This window comes from Amblyomma americanum, chromosome 11, assembly GCF_052857255.1.
Source record: "Amblyomma americanum isolate KBUSLIRL-KWMA chromosome 11, ASM5285725v1, whole genome shotgun sequence".
NCBI lineage: Eukaryota > Metazoa > Arthropoda > Arachnida > Ixodida > Ixodidae > Amblyomma > Amblyomma americanum.
In genome coordinates this window covers 86,350,578-86,372,306 of record NC_135507.1, presented here as the reverse complement: position 1 = coordinate 86,372,306, position 21,729 = coordinate 86,350,578, and the positions used below count along the sequence as shown (strand labels likewise).

At 47.4% G+C, this 21,729-nt stretch overlaps 1 protein-coding gene and 1 pseudogene across 1 annotated transcript; one reads left to right on the top strand and one right to left on the bottom strand.

Moving 5' to 3' along the window:
• Positions 1-1,654: 1,654 nt before the first annotated feature.
• On the bottom strand, positions 1,655-5,375 carry LOC144110638 (uncharacterized). Its single transcript, XM_077643680.1, has 3 exons — positions 5,164-5,375; positions 3,303-3,441; positions 1,655-2,346 (listed from the first exon to the last, which is right to left on the bottom strand). The coding sequence occupies exons 1-3, from the start codon at positions 5,326-5,328 to the stop codon at positions 2,042-2,044; spliced, it is 609 nt and encodes a 202-aa protein (XP_077499806.1). The 5' UTR covers positions 5,329-5,375; the 3' UTR covers positions 1,655-2,041.
• Positions 5,376-9,839: 4,464 nt separating this feature from the next.
• On the top strand, positions 9,840-21,212 carry LOC144109775 (uncharacterized; annotated as a pseudogene).
• Positions 21,213-21,729: the final 517 nt, after the last annotated feature.

The window sequence follows — 21,729 nt, the reverse complement described above, 5'->3', positions numbered from 1 at the left end:
TCTTTAAAACATTTTGTAACTTGTCAGAAAGGGATGAAATCTAAGGACATAATACACGGATGGTTTATCCAAGTAAATGTTCGCGCTATCTGCAGTTACTGGTTCCAGCAGCTACAGGGAATGGACCAATAGACCATTTGAACGGGGACAATAAAGAATCCCATTTGGACATTTTCACCGCAGTCCTATCTCACACTTGTAGATGCTTGTAAAGACATACCTGCAGCTCAAGCTATTCTATTTGAAAGGATACCCTGTTGCTCAGGTTCCAGTTCATGATCTGGAATGCCAGGTGGCGGAAATAAATGCGCAGATTTCATTTTTTATTTGTAGCTATTATGTGGTTGTGCGAATTAACATGCCAACCAATTGTATTAAAACTGTTCCCTCGCCATGAAATGCACGTGGCAGGCCGTGTGGATACGTTAAGCCAAACAGAAGTGCTGGAAATATGTTTGAGGGCATATCAGCTCCATTATTAATGAAGAAAATGTGACAATTGGGAATCCACAACAACACTTTTATGATGCAATTATCACAGCTTGACTCTTGGCTGCTTAAGCAGTAAGTGTAGATCATGTTCAAAATATCACAAAGCAGCATGACCAGAAATAAGATCAACACCTTCAGCCTTACTTGCCTGTACACTTCAAATACAAAGCCCTCACAGTGAAATACTGTTAAAATGAAGAACTAGCATATGAGTTAAGACCAAGAAACACAGCAAATGGCACTGTAACATACAAAATATATTGCACATTGAAAGAAAAACACTGCTTTGCACTGACTGGAAGCATTTAACACATCTATTATGCGACTCCAACACAAATGCTCAACATACCGTGTGCACCCAAAAGGCCTCATGAAGGTTCCATGTTTATGCATATTCATGTAGGAAAATTGGACGCTATATGTGTACAAAAGGAACACCACCGTTTGCAATGTGCTTTGTGCATTGCAGATAAAATGTGTTTTTTTATCATGTGCACTGTCACAGCTAAGATCTACGCGAGATTCCGTGGCACCAAACAAGAAAGAGACCAAGGCACAAGTGCTCTTTACTTCCTTGTTTCGCGCTATGGAACGGCACGTGAATTACCCACTAGCCTGAACCCTCACACTTCTAAGCTAAGGATCATAGGCAATGTTACCAGTGGTTCATCATTATTCACTCAAACACTCACTGCTTAATCAATCAGACAGGAGTGCCACGTTAAAGTGCAGATTTCCTGCAGCTATACAGATACTGTATAGACAAGCCAAGGAGCTGCATAATATGCTTAATGTGTAAGACAACTACTAAGTGCAATCAATTTATATTATATATTTTCATATTTTTCATATTTTTCATATATTTCATATTTGCATATTTTATTTTCTATACAATGTGCACCAACTCCACACATATAGTTCTTTGGGTCACCACTATGCATATGTAGCTCACATGTATCAGATTTTGTTTCATATAACTTCTAGTTGACAGGAACGTCTTCCTCCAACCAAGCAGTTGAAAAATGGCAGCACTTTTGTTGCATTAACTGCTCACCAAAACCTCAGAGGGTAGCACAAACACTGTGTCACCTTTATACTACAATTATGGTAGTCTTCATGAAGAGGTCAGTAGTAGTAATGCGTAGCAAAATCAGCCAAAAGATGAAGCGGTGCAGTGCACGAAACAAAAAATTTGGGCACATAAGTAGGCAAATGGCTTAGAGCAGTTTAAAAATTTTACAATAATGTATACAGGACTTTACAAGATAAAAATGCAAAAAAGCTAGGATATACAAGACAGTATGCTCAAAAAATGGTATGCAAGACACACGAGGGAACAGCACATGAGGATGTCACAGTATGTACAGCTGTCATGAGCCAGAATAGGGTCAGTCCGTTCTGCAAATATCATTGCATGACTTGAAAATGATGAATGAATGTAAAAACACTCGTTAAAAGTATATCGAAACATTCTTGCAAAAAGTGACTTGAAACACGCAACTTCATGGTGCATATACATGTACACTCTCATATACAGGACGTCAGGAAACTACAGGCAGCAATTAAGGGAGCCAGGTCCAAATGTCGTGCCAGGGGCAAGCAGTACGCCGGCGTACCAGCACAACAGTGCCCCAGAGCCATCAGAGACCATCATTGAGTTGGAGGAGTGGCGCCTGGACTGCGCATCGCAGGCGTCACTCGTGCACGAGGTGGTTACTGACGAGCCACTGCCATCACGCCACGAGTCGCTGCCGTCACGCCACGAGTCACCTGCGTCGAGCCAGTCGGTGCCATCCCTCCAGGCACCTGTTGGCTTGCTGGAACAAGAGGCATCAGTGCCGCAGTCATCAGCGCCTGGACAGAACAAGCGAAAGAGTAGAAGAGAATGTGCTGATGATGCTCTGGTTGAACACGTCGGAAAACTCGCAGATGCACTGCAGACCTGTGACGGACATGACGAGTACGACCAATTTTGTCTTTCAATGGCCAAAATGATGAAGGGCGTGAACAAGAATCAGCAGATTGACCTGCGCGTCAAGCTGCTACAAGTTTTTAATGAATTTACTTTTGAATGAAGTTGCGCTGTTAGGCATCTTTCTTTTGGCTCTAGAATAAGCTTAAAATGTGACACCAAAATAGTAACATTTATGCCACAGTGCGAAATTACGACGCGCGAGAGATTTTGGTCAGGAACATATGCTTGATTATGTGCCTGACACAGGCTATGGGATTCACGAGTATAGACAATTCCTTTACCCCAAAGAAAGAACAGAGGCCGTGCTTTTGATTGCCTAAACACATTATGCGTAAAGAGGCGTCAATCTGTTGCGCAAGCCTTAGCTTTATACACTTTCATCAAATTCGGACGGTCCTTGGCTGCATTTGCTTGCTTTCTTTTTTTTTTAAGTCCTCGGGTGCTACAACCCGGCCTTCCTGTGCTGTGCACCTGCATTGCTAGGGGTTCCCTACTCTTTTGGCCACGTCTTAACCATTTTGTTTTTGTTCTGGTTTCTCCAGTTGTGACTTATTACTTTTATCTGACTTCTTTTTTTTTTCTTCGCATTTTTCAGGGTATGTTTTTGAGCATTTAGCACTGTTTCGTTTGCTTTAATTGGTTTCAGCTCTGTAAGCAACAGCTGCTCCGGTCTCTCTCGCCCTTTCATTTTTTATTTTTTGAGAGGACCATTACAAGGCTTAAAGGGTAGCATGTGCATTTCGACAAACTATCACACAACTATGTGTCGAAATGCTTCTTCTCAGAGTGTCGAACTCAAGCTTTACAAACCTCAATGCTATTGCCAGTCGCTCACCTGGCTCCAGGGGCTCTCTCACAACATGCTGCCGTGTGATGTCTGGCAAAACAAATCCCAGCACTTCGTCAAACAGCACTGGAGTCATCCGGAAAAACTTTCGGAAAAATTCATGGTCACCTTCACGCATGCGACGCATCTGTAGAGGGAAAATAAGCGGTTTGTTATGCGAACAAGTAAAAACCAGACAGCATGACTGCAATACACTGTGATGCGCTATTACAGCAGAACTATTGTGGGTGGTTTCTGTGACTGAATGAAGCAGCCTTGTTGTGTACAGTGTCTGTGAAAAGTCTTCAGGGTCAAAGATTTTCATTTCAGCCGCAGAGTGGAGATATCACGATGCTATTAAAGTCCAAAGGACCTTGAAATGCTAGGTTTCTTCTGATTGGAGAGAAGCTTACTTCTTGAATTCTTCACTAGAAGAAGCATTCAAGGGACATTGATTGCACAAGTGAAAGTTGTGGCCTGACGACCTGACAGCGTGTGCATACTATTTATGCCAGCGGAGTTATTGAAGTTTTTTCAAAACTGCATCTTGTCAATGTCAGTGCTGCCCTTCTGCCTCACTAGCTTTATTATTTCAAAGTTGCATCTCTGCGATGCAGGCACTACACTTCTGCACGAGCAGTGCAGAAGCAGCCAATTTTTCATGCCCCTTGGTTCTCCTGACACTGTTTTGCAATAGCGATGTGCCCCAGAGACCACCGAGAGGAGCCCCAACTTCGAAGACCGCGCTTATTCGTCAGTTGCCAATGTTCGAATACGCTGACGTGAAACTCCTTTGCCTTTTTTTATGTATCTCTGTTGGCAGCGAAGAACTTTGGAGCCTACTTCATCCGAGTTGCTTCACATCTCCAACGGTGGATGATAGTTGGCCTCCAAGTGGAACTCAATGCTTTCAGATAGATAGATAAAGAGGAGGAGGGAAAGACAGAGAGTATATATATATATATATATATATATATATATATATATATATATATATATATATATATATATATATATAGATATATAGATATATATATATATATAATATGCACTAAGTGCCTAGCATTCAGTTCAGATGGAACATGACTGCTATTTTAGTCCCATCAAACAGCAACTACCGGCACTGCAGTTCCACCTGTACCAAAGCCTCCATTCCTTTTTGGTACTAACCCCTCCCACCCACTCCCGCTGTTGAATGTCACTTCTTATGTTAACGGTATGTGTGGACACCACTACAGAACATTAAAACATGTATGATGGCGTATTGGTAGCTGGCTTTTTTTTCTTAACCATTACACCTCAAATCCAAGCAGTTATGTTTGTTTCAGTTTGGGTTCGTTGTCACAGAGTGGCAGTTGCTGTTCATTTTGGACACAGCTACAACAGCGGCGAACTTTTCTTTCTCACAGTGCACAGCCGACAATGTACCTGCTGCTGGAATTCCGTCCGCACGTACCACTGCACAGTACCACAAAATGTAGCAATATTTGCTGTTGCGTGGCTTTAACCTGTTAGCTAGATCACGTCCGCTGTCGTTACGGGACCAATAAGTGACTGCACAGTGTAGACGCAATCAAACCATTGATTATATAGCCCCACGGGACAAAGCATTCTTCTTTGCACAAGGTGCAGTCAAAGGCACATTTTCCAAGCAGATTAATGCAGAGAAGCCTACCACCAGACCACGGGGAAAGGATCTCTGTACCCAGTGTATCATAGTGGGTACCCGGCGGCACTGGCGACCGAACTGCGCGCCTACGGCATAGGGGTCGGATGTGTTAACCACTAAGCCGCCGAACTGTTGCGCTAAATGTCTTTTCAATACTCTACACGGACCTTTTACACTTACAGAGGAAACGAAGATACTTACCGTAGGGTGATATCGGCCTTCTTGCCTGCGCGCCACGAACACGGGCCGAACCCACCAGCGGTGCCTCTTCCGCTGGCGACGCTCCTGCCTCCTCCTCACAATGAGCTGAAGTGCTGTTCTTATCACAAGCAGTAAAACTCGTCTTCGTGCACACATCGCTGGCATTATTGCAAATAATGATGCTTGGAGGGGAGCGCAATACCGAAAAGCTGAACTGGGATCCAAGCGATGCTATGTCGATGGTGATGCAGATTACGCTAAACACCGAAGAAAACTGCGAAGCGATGTGTGCGCGTTTGCATAAAAACCTATTGTGTAAACTACAATTCAGTTTATAAATAGATTTACTTCTCCTGCCGCTTTAAAAAGCTAAACGCTTCAAGTGGCAGTCGAAAAGTTTAGGCCGATTTTAGCCTATGCAGTCTAGCAACGATACGGCAGCGCGAGCGATACGCGAGCACAAGCGCGCGCCAGCAACTGGCCATGGAGATTCGCACCGCTTTCGAAGTCCGTCGCGGCGCGCCGCTAGGCGCGTAGGCGCTTCGCGTGTACGCCTCGGAAGTGTTCATCGAGTTGGGGCTTTAGGTGAGCTAAGCCGCAGCCGTTTTTTTTCTGATAATAATAATAATTGGTTTTTTGGGGAAAAGAAATGGCGCAGTATCTGTCTCATATATCGTATATAGTTGGACACCTGAACCGCGCCGTAAGGGAAGGGATGAAGGAGGGAGTGAAAGAAGAAAGAGAAATAGGCGCCGTAGTGGAGGGCTCCGGCATAATTTCGACCATCTGGGGATCTTTAACGTGCTCTGACATCGCACAGCACACGGGCACCTTAGCGTTTTGCCTCCATAAAAACGCAGCCGCCGCGGTCGGGTTCGAACCTGGGAAGTCCGGATCAGTAGTCGAGCGCCCTAACTACTGAGCCACCGCGGCGGGTTTTTTTTTTCTGCAGCGAACTGATTTTCCTACATCCCTACATCATTCCACGATTCTGAATCTTCCAGTGGCGCCGATGCCGGGTTTTCTTCCGAACGGGACCATTACCGGTTTTCCTTCAATGGGTAATGCGTTGTTATTCAGCCCCTTGATGTGTTCTAAAATCAAGGATTGATATCGGTCATATTTGATGACAGTTGACAGGCGTAAATGTATTTCGTTTATTTTCTTAATGCTGCTTACTAGTACTAACAACGTTCCCAGTGCACTCTTATGAGATAACTTACGCTGACTCTATAAAACCCAATTAGACGGCTGTACCTCTCGCTTGCCGTGGACATCTCATTAGCACCGTGAAGTAGGTAAAGTGCATGTAAGTACACTCCAAGTTGACACCGAACACAGATCATTGGGCGCGATCTTGCTCTACGTTCCCTTCGCCTACAAACCACAGTTAAGGAGGCAACCCCGTGGAACCCTCACCTCGTAAATGGCAGGGAGGCCACATGACAACGCTCGACTCAATGCTTCAGGACGTCACCGATGAGGACAACCTCGACGTCGCCGCCTACCTACACTCCACTCTAAGCACCAATTCGCCAATATGAGAATAAGAAAGGGAGTATGCTTCATAGGAAACTATGCGCAGGTAAAAAACACATGTGGGCGTTAAGAGACAAGGATCGAGGGCAATGTCATATGCAATATGGGTAAGATCGTTAATGTAGCCGAAGAGTTCTACCCAAATCTATACAGTAACCAATGTAATCACAACGTGAATGATAGATAAATAAGCGCACAGCAATGCAGCATTCCGGCAGTAGAGAAAGCATTGGGAGCAATGCTAAGGAGAAAAGCAGCAGGTAAGGATCAGGCCTACAGCAGATCTGTTGAAAGATGGAGGGGAGATTCTGCTAGAAAAACAAGCCACCCTGTACGCGCAGTGTCTTATGATCTCGACCGTACCAGAAGCCTGGAAGAACGCCAACATTATATTAATTCATAAAAAAGGAGACGCCAAGGACTTGAAAAATTACAGACCGATCAGCTTACTGTCCGTTGCCTACAAGGTATTTACTAATGTAATCACTAATATAGTCAGGGCAAATTCGACTTTAATCAACCAAATGATCAGGCAGGCTTTCGTAAAAGATATTTCACAATTGATCATATTCACACTATCAATCAGATGATAGAAAAGTGCCCTAGAATATTGCCAACCCCTATATAAAGCCTTCATTGATTATGAGAAAGCATGTGACTCAGTGGAAGCCACAGCAGTCATAGAGGCGTTGCGGATTCAGGGTGTAGATGAGCCTTATTGCAAAATACTGGAAGATATATATATATATATATATATCGGAGCTGTACAACTGCCGTAGTCCTCCATAAAGTCAGCAATAAAATTCCATTAAGGAAAGCGTCAGGCAAGAAGACACGATCTCGCCAATGCTATTCACCCCCTGTTTACAGGAGGTAATCCGAGGCCTGAATTGCTAACAGTGGAAATAAGAGTTCCTGGAGAATACCTAAATAATCTGCGATTGGCTGATGAGATTATCTTGCTGAGTCACACAGGAGATGAACTGCAAATCATGATCAACGAGTTAGACAGAGCTGAACGGTGGGTCTAAAATTAACATGCAGAAAACCAAACTAATGTTCAGCAGCCTAGCAAGGGAACAGCAGATCACAATCGGCAGCGAGGTGCAGGAAGTGGTAAAGGAATCTCCTTACGGCAGGTAGCAGCGGCTGATCCGGATCATAAGAGGGAAATAACTAGAAAGGTAAAAATGGGGTGCAGCGCATATGGCAGGTTCTCTCAGATCTTGAAGACCAGGTTACCAAGATCCCTCAATAAAAAAGTGTGCAACAGTTGTATCTTACCGGTCTTCTCCTACGGAGCAGAAACGTGGGGGCTAATGACGTCGTTCAGCTTTAGTTAAGGACGACGTAGCGAGCCATGCAAATCAATATGATAGGTGTAACGTTAAGAGAATGGAAGCGGGCAGAGTGGGTGAAGGAGCAAACTGGGATAAATGACATTCTAGACAAAGTCAGGAGGAAGAAATGGGCTCGGGCAGGGCATGTAATGCGAAGGAAAGATAACCGCTGGTCCTTTAGGGTAACGAAGTGGATTCTAACAAAAGGCAAGCGTAGCAGGGCGAGAACGTTAGGTGGCCGGATGAGATTAGGAAGTTTGCAGCCATAGGGTGATCCGGATCATAAGAGGGAAATAACTAGAAAGGTAAAAATGGGGTGCAGCGCATATGGCAGGTTCTCTCAGATCTTGAAGACCAGGTTACCAAGATCCCTCAATAAAAAAGTGTGCAACAGTTGTATCTTACCAGTCTTCTCCTACGGAGCAGAAACGTGGGGGCTAATGACGTGGTTCAGCTTTAGTTAAGGACGACGTAGCGAGCCATGCAAATCAATATGATAGGTGTAACGTTAAGAGAACGGAAGCGGGCAGAGTGGGTGAAGGAGCAAACTGGGATAAATGACATTCTAGACAAAGTCAGGAGGAAGAAATGGGCTTGGGCAGGGCATGTAATGCGAAGGAAAGATAACCGCTGGTCCTTTAGGGTAACGAAGTGGATTCCAACAAAAGGCAAGCGTAGCAGGGCGAGAACGTTAGGTGGCCGGATGAGATTAGGAAGTTTGCAGCCATAGGGTGGGCGCAGCTGGCAGAGGAGAGGGTTAATTGAACAGACATGGGAGAGACTTTTGCCCTGCAGTGGGCGTAGTCTAGATGATGACGAAGCTTCCCTCTAAAGCACTCCTTTTTTATAAAGGGAGTGCGCTAGCGGACACGCGACTACATTTCACAACGTTGTTTATGTCGTGCACCACGCAGAACCCCGATGTCATGCCTGGTTGCGCACTCAAGACGAGTAGGGCACCAACCGTTCACATTAATCTTAGTCGGCGCCTCGCAAAATACAAGCCAGCTGACCGAGTCTGAGTTTGGACATCCATTTGTCACCGTGGATCCACTGAAAACGTTTTCGCCGCTACTGCTGGCCGTAAAAGATGATTCGCCTGCTATGTCAGCGGGACCCTGAAGTTGTTCTTGATGGTGTTACAAGATCCGTGCTACGCCGAACCCGAAGAGAAGTATTGCGGGTCGTGGGTAAAAAGCCACGTTATGAGCGTCAATATAGCCATGCGTTCGTGCTCCTGCACTTTATTTCAAGGCGAAAGCTTTATATGTGCCTTTACATCAAAGCTACTAGTTGTCGGTGTCGGAGCGCAAAAAATGGTAGAGCCATGGAGATGACAAGAAGTGGAGAGAGAAAGAAACAGAACCAACTTTATTTTCCACAGGGGCTGGGAATTAGGGCAGGTGGGTCCTGCGCGGCCCCCAGGTGGGGGCGATAAACTGTGCCCATGAAATGAGTGTAAGTGGCGTGGTCTTATCTGGCTGGGTGAGGAGTCGGGCTCAGCATTCCGCAGAGGGAGCTAGCAGGAGTGCCCGTGGGGAAGGTTATTTTCGCATGTCCAGATGTGTGCGCCTGAGCGGCGGAGGATCTGTGGTTGCAACTTGGGCATGTGCTGTAGCATTCCCCATTGGTGATTATTGATCTTCTGGAGTGCCGAAGAATTGAGTGCGTCGGCAATCTTCGGAGCAGGGCGGCTTGTGCTCTGTCGAGGTCGGGTTGGAGAGGCGGCAAAGGGCGTCACGTCTTTTTATGAACATGGGTGATGGCGGCAAAAGTCTGGGGGGGGCTTCAGCGAGGATGTCTGGATCCTTGAGGCCAGCCGCCGGAATTGTTAATCCTCAGGCAAGTCGACCGGCCCCTTCGTTACCAGCTTTTTATACCTCAGTGGTGTAGGCAGGGGCTCATTATTTTTCAATCTTTTTACGTTGCCCCAACCTAATATATGCCTCTTCGTTACCAGATTTGCCCTCGTGGGCGGGTACCCAGATTAGGTTATTTTCTGGTCGGGAGTGCAACTGCGCAGGATTCATGCAGCGGGAATGCAGATGCAGCCTGCCGAGTAGTTTAGGATTTCTCGTATTGAGTCGCTGAGGGCTGTGCGCATACGGCATTCAGCGATAGCCAGCGCTATCGCTGTGTCGTCTGCTGCGGCGGCGCAGATAAGGGTAGATCGCGGCGTGGTTGCACGGACCACGTAGGTTGCAATTTGCCTTGTCGCGTAAATGTGCGTAGTGTGTTCGTCGGCACGATAGAAATCATCCAGTATTCGGGCTTTGTGGCAAAGGCGCGCGTGGTGTCTACGAGGCAGCCGCTTCTCCGGTAGTGGTTTGACAAAAAGGCGGCTATATAATACACCTGACTAGAAGAGGAAAGGGAAGCGACTGGAGCAGCTTCGGAGCGAGGAAGCATTACCGGAGAGGGCGTCGCAGTCGAAATAGGACTTCAGATGGCGGAAGGCGGCGCAGCGTCGGAGGCAGCAGGTACCAGCATCTGACCACTTGCTGCATGACTTTGTCGTGTGATTTTGCTGTATGACTTGCTGTGTGACTCTGTTGTTTATTTTTCAATTTCCGGTATATTTCATCACATATATTTTGCTTAAGAACTGCTGTTTATTCAACTTTTACATTTTTGTTTTAATTACCGCACAGCTTATGATAGACAGTTCGTGCGGACAACTTCCGTCTACAACTTTCGTCCACGCCGATCTTGAGCCAAGAAAGGCTTCCATTTCGCCTTAAAATCTTTTCAGGGACGTTATGCCACGCGACTATCCGCGCCTTGCCGCAGCTGAGCACGTTGAGCCGACGGCACTCGCTCCCCTCGCAACTATGTAATCACGTGACGCTGCGTTGCGGAGCCGACGGCCCTCTCGCAACTGACAGAAATCGCGTGACGCGCCATTCGCTATAAAAAACGTGTGGCGCGTGTTTACCTTTATGTCATTACCTTAACTGAGCTTTCGCCCGTCTTGCTAGGTTCAGCCGGGTTGAACCGCAGCTAACGTTTTGGAGCGAAAAGCTCCACATCTCGAATGCAAAGCTGAAGGTCAGATGACGCAGTATTTGAGCACTGGCTCGCCGCACGTGTGGCTGAGACGTCATAACACGTGACTTGTCGCACTGGTACCGTTCGTTCCGCAGCTGCGCTGACCGCGGTTCAGACCGCTCGCTCTCACAAGTTGCGTCACGTGACTAACCACACAATTCGCTTTTCATGATTAAAGTCCAGAGCTCACAGCCTAAACACCCCCAAACCACATGTGTGAGAGCCCGTAAGACTAGCACTTTCATTTATAATCTTCCTTCAGTCGCATCAACAACAAACACCGCAGAAGGTGAGGTGGCTTCCTGGCTTACGGGAACGGGATCTATAGGAACTCTCACCAATCTGGCGAGGGCACCTTGTCACCGGGTGTATTAGTTTCTAAACCGTCGTCGTCGTTCTGGAGGACGCGGTTGTTGCGAAGAGATATTGTCTTTCAATTTTTCTTCTATCTCTTTCAGCTCTATTACTGACAGCGCGTGGCAGCGATTGTTGCTCAGCTTGAGCCAGTGGGCAGTCCGATGCACTTTCCTTTCCATTCTTCAGCCACAATACAGGAGCTAGGCTAGGCACCGCGAGAGCCCCCAGCTCCCAGCCCCTTAATGCCAGGAAACTACCGCCATGTGGGAAAGGCTTCTTGTTCTGGGGGCATCTTGCTATACCGCCTTCGTCGCTTCAGATGACGCGGTTGTTGCGACACCCGTCGTTTCTTTTAATCTTTCCTCTCACATCTCAGCAAAACTTGGGATAGTTGGACAGCCATGATCTCGGTAGAACCAGCGCCAACCAGTCGTCCTCCTTCTTTCTTGTCCGTTCTTCTTTTTTGCGCTGGTTCTTCTGAGGTCTCACAGCTCTTCCCTCGACACTTGCTTGACCCACCTATGGGAGGCCAACCATAGCATCCTAGAGCGATGGAATGGGCAAAAGCTCAACCGGACCCTCAATAAGTGGCTAGCTGCACTGCAAACAAAATTTACTGAGCACTCTGAGGAGCTCTGCCGATCCAACTCTGGACAGATTTGCGGTAGTGTGGCTGGCAATCTGTCCTCTAAACACAGTTCGCAACTCCTCCGTTGCTTAATTGACCCCACGCAATCCAAAACAGCCACACAACACCACGTCACATACCTTATACACAGGATCGACCTTTCTCCCGACGCTCTCCTCGACATACTTAGGAACACATACAACTCCCGGTACGTCAAACCCGCTGCTCCTCTATGCAGGAACCACGAATGCCAATCTCGACGCGGAGATTACGGAAGCAGAAGTAAGAGCGGCCCTCCTGACTCTCCGCTCTAACTCAACTTCAGGAGTTGACCGTATCTCCAATAGCATGCTCCGCAGTTTGAACGATAAATCGATTGCCCAGCTAACGGAATTCTTCAACACATGCTGGCACGAGGGCACCCTGCCGCAATCCTGGCGTCACGCCAAAATCTTATTCATTCCCAACCCCCACAAACCCCTTACACCTGAAAATCTTCGTTCCATCTCACTAATATTGTGTCTGGACAAGCTTTTGGAGCATGTCGCACTTGCCCGACTCACCCAACACAGGACGGAGCAAGACCTCTACCCGCACGGCATGGTGGGCTTCCGTCCCCACCTGTCGGCGCAGGACACTGTGCTCCAGCTCATACAGGATATTTTCGACTTTCTCATACGAGGCCACACAAAAGCTGTCCTCGCCTTGGATCTCTTCATGGCATTTGATCACCTAAAACATCAAGCAATCACGGCGGCGCTCTCCCGCTTGAACATAGGTAAACGTATGTACAGATATATGCAAACATTCCTTACTAGCCGCACGGCCGACATTCACTTCGGTCCCCACACATCCCGCCCATATACTATTAGCGGGGTTGGCACCCCTCAGGGATCTGTCCTCTCCCCTTTTCTCTTCAATGTCACTCTCAACCCCCTTGCCCGCAAACTACAAACCATGCCTAACCTTTGGCATACACTCCATGCTGATGATATCACGTTATGCACCACCCATGGCAGTGATAGAGACAGAGAACACTCTGCAGTCGGCAGCTGCCCTCACCCAAATAAATGCTCGGAATATAGGTCTCTCATGCTCTCCGGAGAAGTTGGCGCTCCTCGTACTCCGTCCCACTCCCCGAAACTGCCCTACAGCCCCCATAACCGCGACACTGGAAAACCGGCACACCCCGGTACACATTCTGGGTACTATGCCCTGCATCCAGAACAACGGGAAAAACACTCTCACAATCAACAAACTAAAGCAGACTGCGGTGTCGATATCTCACCTAATCCGCCGAGTTCCGGGACGCCATCGTTGCATGAAGGAGCATGACCTATGTCGTCTCATTCATGCCTTCGTCCTCAGCAGCTTTCTCTTCACGCTCACCTACATGAAACTCCAGGGCAAAAATATCCACCATTTATGCCATGATCCGAACAGCATTTAAGACAGTGCGACACTTACCGCTAACCATTTCAACCGAAAAACTCCTCCAGGTAGGCCTACACAACACGACAGGTGAGCTTATCGAGGCCTACCGACAGACAGAATAAATACGTCTCGAGAAAACCACCACCGGCAGACACATCCCACACACCCTCGGTACCAGGATACCAGCCACGGATCCCACATGGCTCCACATCCGACACCACATTCACCGCGAACTATTTATTAAACCTCTTCCCAAAAACATGCACCCCACCTTCCACGAACGCTGCCGCAGAGCTCGTGCACGGGCGCTCCAAATACCCTACGGTACGGAACCGGATGCCGTGTGGGTGGATGCCGCATGCACAAGCGAGGACGCGGTTGTAGCCATCACGAACCCCTCCCTACAATCGATTGCCACCCCTCACATATCCCCCACTGCCACTTCGGAGGAGGCTGAAGAGGAAGTCAGTGCCCTAGCCATCACGCGCACGGAGGCCCGGTATATACTGGCAGGCTCTAAAACTGCCATTCCAAATTTTGCTCTCGGGTGATTTCACGTCCATGCATTTCGCATACTGAACCCCCTGGCCGCAGACCCGCTCCGCCACATGGAGTTCATATGGGTGCATGCCCAGTCCGGGAATTCTGGAAACGAGGCTCCCAACGCTTTAGCCCGACGTTCTCTCAACCGGGCACCGGCGCCCTCCGATCTTGGGTTGTCACAGGAGCGCATGCAGTCATTCGGTGAACTGACGCAGGCCTGCAAAGCCGAGCGTTGGCTCTACTCCCACCCAATCCCTCCCCCCATAATTATCACGAGACATTTTGGAGTCTGCTCCAAACACACACCTAACCGTCCCCTTATATACGCTCGCGCTACCACCAAGTCCACACGAAATCCTCCTGTACCCTCCGCCACCATTCCAAAGCCACTCTCGATTATATCCTTTTCCTCTGCCCGGCGCATCCTTCCCCCGCGGGGCCTGGAGCACCTCAGCACTTGGGAGGCCTGGGCGACCGAACGGCGCTCCGAGGACCCGGCCAAGCAAGCCATTGCCACAAGCCGGGCGCGCAAGCGTCATGAGCCTGCGGGACATGAACGTTTGTGTGCAGTGAGGCCATGCGGGGGCCCAAAAACCTGCGTATCCTAAACTCTCCTGTTTTTAATAAAGTTTCCACCACCACCCCGCATCTTTTTTACATCTTCCACTGTCTGCACGTGGCAGCGATTGTGGCTCAGCTTGAGCCACTGGGCAGGCCCGTGCACTTTGCTTTTCATTCTTCCAGAAGTCACAAAAACAGCCTAGACACAGCGGCGGGGATGAGGGGGGGTACAACTTTGTTGGCACGAAATGAGAGGAATTAGCCACGGCTGGGGCGAGTCCAGGGTGGCTCCAGTCGGGGGAGACCTGTTGAGCTCGCGTGATGAGGGCCAACTGCGTTGTTTTTCTTGAACTGGCGAAGAGCTTGTCCTGCTCCCATTCCTCTGCCGAGGGTGCTGGCAAGAGTGTTGTCGCGGTGAGTTTGCTAGCGCATTCACATATTATATGGTCTTGCGGGGCGTGCGTCCCGTCACCGTAGTGCGGGCATGCAGGATCGTATTAACCGTTTCTCATTATATAATCGCTAGGGACTAGGAATTGCCGTTGTTTGTATGCGTCTTAGTGTCGTGGCTTCCACCCAGTCCAGGTCGGGGTGAGGGGCGGGATACGTGCATCGTAGCTCGCAACAAAAGCTAGTAATCTCCGAGTACGAGCGAGGCGCCTCGGCGGGGAGGTCCGTTAACGAGAGGTCTCCTATCCCACGGTTCGTTAGAAGTCGGGCTACACGGTCTTCCCCTTGTTTCTAGAGCTACCCGCGCGAGCCGGAACCCATAAGAAATTGATGTAGTGATCGAGAGTTCGGCTGTGCACAAATCGCATTGCGAGCACATTTACCGAATTTTTCGCGAAATTCTCCTTTTTTGAGATGAGAGAAAAAGAGGCTCTGAATTTTCTGCCAACCATTTTAACACAATAGGCTCCAGGTACTTCTCTATTACATCTAAGGCTCTCTGAATTGTCCTTTCAATCTGTCCATCGCTACACCAGCTCACCCAAAGCGTCAAATTTTCTGCATATATGGTGTCAAAATGATTTATGATTCCGTCCAGCTGCCCTGGATGCCCAATCTCCGCTACATTAAACAAGGTCGGAGAGAGAATGGACCCTTGCGGCGTCCTTCTATTGCCCAATCTAATGTTTGCGAGTTACTGTCCGTCCAGGCTGATGGTGGCAGTCCCATTTCAGAGGAAGTCCCTTACGTAGTTATATGTCTTGACTCTACATTTTAGCGCGCTAACGTTCTCAAGTATGGCCACGTGTTTGACACTATCAAAAGCTTTGGAGACGTCCAGTACCACAATGACCCTGTTATCAACAGTCCATCAATTACCTGCTCCTTCACCTGTAGCATGACATCTTATGCCGGCAGGTTTGATCTGAAGCCTATCAAAGTATTAGGATAAACATTGTGATCTTCCATGAATATATTCAATCTAATTTGAATAACGTGCTCCATCAATTTTCCAACGCAAATTGTGATCGAAATGAGTCTAAGATGCTCAAATTGGAGCTTCTCTGGTTTCGGAATGAAGAGCAGGTTTGCAGCTTTCCATGCTTGCGGTATCTCTTCCTTGTCCCAGCATTCTTGGATATAGGTTGTAAGATTCGAAAAGGGACTGCCGTCCATATTACTGAGCATATTGTTGATGATTTTGTCCGGCACGGTAGCTGTTTTGGTTTTTATGTGGTTGAGTTCAGCCCTCACTTCCTCGACAGTGATTGGACTGTCGAATTCCGGGTTTTCCGAGCCCGCGTATTCAGGGAGACTCTCAGCTCCAGAACGGGAAAAGAAACAGTCTTCCTTGCAAGGGCTGCGATATTGCTTGAGGAGTTAATGAAAAAGTAAAATAAGATAAAAACAAAAAGAAAAAAGAAAAAACTGTCCGCCTTGCAAGGAAAGTGATAGTGCTTTACGAGTGAATGGCAATGCCATTCCGACAGTAGACAGTATTCTCGTCCTAGGGCTGTGCATAAAAGCAAATGGCATAAACAGAGAAACTATTATGAGACTTGAAGCGAGTACCAGCCACACCCACCAGTTAGTCAAGTAAATTTCTAACAAGCACGTCGGGAAGGAGGAGGCCAATCTTTTTAAGATTCGTTCAGGATTTCATGATAAGCAGAGTGCTATACGCTGCGCCCTATCTCAAACTGGCCAAAGCAGAAAAGGGCAAAATTGAAATCACAATCAGAAAACAGATCTGAACCGCACTAGGTCTTCCTCCGAACACTTCAATGGTAAAAATACTAAGGCTAAATGTCTCCCACGCTCTCAATGAGCTCATAGAAGCTGCCACGGTGTCACATTATCAAAGGCTTTTAAAAACCAAAACTGCAAGAAAATCATGCAGCGCCTGGTGTTCGAAACCTGGCAGTGTTCAAAGCGGACAGATAACGTACCTAGAGCAACCAGGGATAGACTCAAAATTCCACGGCTGCCGAAGAACATGATTCCGGTATTTCACGAAGGCAGACGCAAACATAGGGCTGTGGCCCTACAGGGCGAATTTCGAGGTAGAACCGATGTGCTCTATCTATACGGACGCTGCCGAATACGTTCGAAAGGCAGCACACACAGCGGTAATGGTTCGTCAGAGTGGAGACCCGGCCCCGTGCTGCACCGTTAAAAACTCCAGTTCAACTCAGGCAGAAGAAATTGTCATTTCTGTAGCAATAATACAAAACGGCACAAGGGTGATAGTGACTGACTCTGAGGCAACCATTAAGATTTATGATATGGCAAATATCTCTGCTACAGCCGCCAAACATTCTGGGAGAAGGGCAAGTACCGTAAGAGCTAATCTCACTGATCTGGTTCCCGGCTCATCAGGGCCTGTGGGGGAACGAGAAGGCGCCCGCGACCACCTGAGGGCTCACATTCCGGTCGATCGCCGCGGACGCGCCGCCTTCACGTGAGGAACACCTCCCATCGGGAGACGAACACAAAACATACCATAAAGTAATCTTTCATTAAAAGCTCGGTCGTAAGACCAACCGAGCAGCAGATAAACCAGCAGCAAACCCTCAGCTCTACAGTAAATGGCATCCAGAAGTCGAAGCACTACTACTTTAATGAGACGTTGCCAACGCTTCTAACGAGCAATCCAAAAAAATTTTGGAGTAGTGTCAATAAACGAGACCACTCATTTATATCTCTCGCTGACCCTCATTCAAACCCTATTTCAAGCACTGGCGTCGCTGACATGCTTAACGTGGCCTTTAGTGCCGCTTTTTCATGTGCCGTATCTGACATTACTGATGTTAGAGACTATGCATGCAACATAAGCTTTCCAATGGATCCTGTCAGGTTTGGTTACGACAGGATTATTACCTTAATTAACAATTTGAAAATCTCTTTTTGCGGGCCTGATAACATTAACACCAAGGTCCTCAAGGATACTAAAGTATACTCCGGAATTTTTTTATTGAAGATATGTGAGGAATCGCTTGAAACAGGAGATATACCACAGGAATGAAACCTGGCTAAAGTGATTCCACTCCACAAATATGGTGACAGGCATTCACCCTTCAATTATCGTCCCATATCATTAACTTCTATTTTCTGCAAATCATGGAGCATATATTTTCTCAGTTATCTGGTTTTCTTGAATCATTTTCGTTTTAACGGCTACACAACATAGTTTCAGGAAACAGGTTTCCTGTGAATCACAGTTATTATCTTTCAGCAAAGAAATTTATTCCATTCTTGATGAAGGTTCAGAGGCCGACGTCATCTTCTTAAATTTTGCAGGGCTTTCGATAAAGTGTCCCATAGTCTGCTGTTTTATAAGCTTTCTCATCTTCATATCGACCCGAATGTTCTAGCATGGATTCGTTGTTTTTTATCTAATCGCTCGCAGTTTGCCCACGTTAACTTCCATCAATCACCTTGAATACCGGTTACGTCTGGGGTACCACAAGGATCGATACTGGGACCTTGTGATTCCTTGTGTACATTAATGATCTGCCTAACAATATAAAATCATCTATCAAGCTCTTTGCAGATGACTGCATACTATACTGTGAAATTAAAAGCACTAAAGATGTCTACTTATTGCAAGCAGATCTTAACTGTGTTACTGATGAGTGTACTAAATGGAAAATGGTTATAAACACCAGACTCTTACAGTATCAGCAATGCTTCGCTGGCCGCGGTTACCTCCTATAAATACTTCGGTGTACATTTGACATCAAATTTATCCTGGAACCAGCATATCCCCTATATTACAGGAAACTCTAACAGTATGTTCGGTTACATAAAAAGAAACTTTTCGAATGCAACCATTTCAGTCAATCTTCTTCTTTATAAAACACGGGTTCGTTCAAAGCTTGAATACGCCGCGTGGATATGGGACCCTCAAGCTAAGTCACTTATATCTGTTTTGGAAGCTGTTCAGAACCGTGCTCTTCGTTTTATCCTCCCTAACTATGACCGCACATCAAGTGTCACACTAAAGAAAAACACTTTGACACTACCATTACTTTCATTGCGCAGAAAAATTTCACGACTCTGTCTTTTTTTAAGATCTACAATCTGAACCCTGTTTGGAAAAACGCTTTGCTCCTTCCACCCACCTATTATCGGTTTCCATTGGGCGAACAGGAGCGAGAGCAGCGAGCAGCTGGAGTAGTGCACGAGAGCGCGGGTCCTCGTCTCGCGAATGGAACATGCCCGCTGCCCCGAGAGCAGAGCAGCACGGGAGAGCGCGTGACGTCAAGTGTCATGTGACCAAACTTTTTCCCGCGCTCGCGCTGTCTGCATCCCGTCGCGCACTCGAGGCATTCAACAATCCGCGCCTGTTTTGTCTGTCGCCGTCTTTAGCTTGCGATGGGTGAAGAAGCGCAGCGGCTGTTCATGGCCATGGTAAATGCTTCCCCGCTAACTGCTACACCAGGTAAGCGTCGTCGATCCTAAAAATTGGCTGCGAAACATAACAGCGCTAATACCAGCGCTTTCTTTGTGTTCACCACAACTGCCATCGATGCGTTGGCCTCTCGTGAGAACATTGAAGAGAGACCCGACGGTAAGTGACAATAACTACTATGCATGGGGCCATATCTGACGATTGTTTTCGTCCATTTCTTTCATTGCTCACAGTTTCTCGCGCCGAATGGACTATTTCGGATAACGGGGGCGTCGCGGCGTGACGCGACGACGGACGAGAACGGCGCCGCACTTTCTCGCTATACTGTCAAACCTTCTTATGCAGTTTATTGCCCATTTTGTCTGTCGATGCGCCCAGATTGCTGTGTATGCCTGTTTGACCAAAGACGTTATTAACCAAGGTGCGATAGCAATCCGCTTGTTTGCCTTCATTTAATTATGCGGGTGGGCCAACTGACAAATTTTTGTGGTTACGTTGCGGCGCAGAAAGGAGGTGCTTGGCAGAGTTTTCGCAGTCGCAATTGTATGCAAGGGCGTCCGCAGAACTTTTTCCAGGGGGGTGCACCCGATGGCCGGGTATGGGGGAGGCAGTAGGTTAGCACCAAAAAGGAACTATTTGTGGTCTAAACTGCGCACATGAAACAAAAATTAGAAGCAGCAAATTAGTTCTAGGCTTGGAGAACAAACATTAGAATTTATTAATTAACAAAGAATTGAAATTAATAAGCAAAATCTGATAACTTAATATCACCTAAGCTTGCTAATCAAGCTGTGTAGTTGTTTTCTACTAGTGCATGAATGATATCCGTAATTCCCGAGGGGGAGGGGGGGGGCCACCGCCCCCCTTCCGGACGCCCATGATTGTATGTTCACGTGCAGAGAACACCGCTGGGTCCGATGCCGGCGAGAGGGGACTGCAGCCAGCGCCAGGAGTGAAAAGAGGCGGTGGAGGTGAGCTTATGCCAACTGCACTGCTTGAAACATTTTACGCTTTTAGTAAACTGGCCTTCTCTTTATTTCAGCTCCTGAGTGGACACCAGGAGAAACGAAATTTATGTTAGATTACTATTACAAATACTTTCCTCAGGTTGGCCCTTTCAAAAAGTTTAAGAACAAGAAGATGCTTTTTAAACAGGTTTCCCAGGATTTGGCCACTGTGCTTGGATGCCACAAAACGCCACAGCAATGTGAAAATCGTTACAAAACGGTGATGAGGCAGAAGAAAAAGGCAAGTGATAACAATAACAAATCAGGTGCTTCACCTTGTCCTGTCCCATTTGACGATGAAATGAGAAACATTCAGAGCATACATGACAGTCTTGAACCAGAGGTTCAAAGGGACTCTTTTGGAGTGACCTACAAGCCATCGGCATCATCAAGCGCTGACAGTTCAGCTGATCCGCCCTCACCTCTACTTGAGAGCTCCAGTACTGCGACGAACAGTTCAGAAAGTGGGGACAGCACAAAAGGGTCGGCAGAAGTCAAGAAAAGGGAATTCCGCGCTAGCACCAGTCGTATGCTACAGATGCAATTTTTTTGACCAAATGCGGGCTATTAGTGCAGAGCGAATGGCTCGCAGGGAAGAACGGGAAAAAGAAAAGGAGAAGAGGCGTGCTGAGCGGCGAGCTGAGCGCACTCAAGAACGCCAGGAACGTCGCAAGATGCACGAAGACAAACTTCAGCTCATCCGCGAGGCCCTGGGGCTCAGGCAATAAAGACAGTGCACTTCGAATGAACATGTTTTGATGACTGTTTATTTCATACACCCCCTGTGCACGGCCAAAAACAAGGCTTGTTTAAGTATTGCCTCAACTTTTATTTCACGTTTAGCACTGTGCTTGCTTGCATTATGGCAGATTTTGTGGCTGCCTCCTTTTTAGTCCCATCTTGGCCTTGATTTTTTCTCGTTTGACTTCTGCAGGTGCCCGCAAGAGGCTCTCTTCTCTAGAGGTGCCACTGTGAACTTCAACTGCAGAAGGGGTTTGATCACTTTTATCCTGGGAGCACAGACGCTTGTCCTGAAGTAGGCTATCAGGTGAGTCCCCATTGTCAATGCAGATGTTGTGGAGGACACAACACGAGAGTATAAATTTCGACATGTTATCTACTGTCATGAGGTCCAAACGCTGTAGTTGCCTGAACCTACCCTTCAATTCCCCAAAAGCATTTTCAATGAGCACTCGGGTAGACGAAAGTTTGGTGTTGAAGGCCTTGTCAGAGGCATCAAGGCTT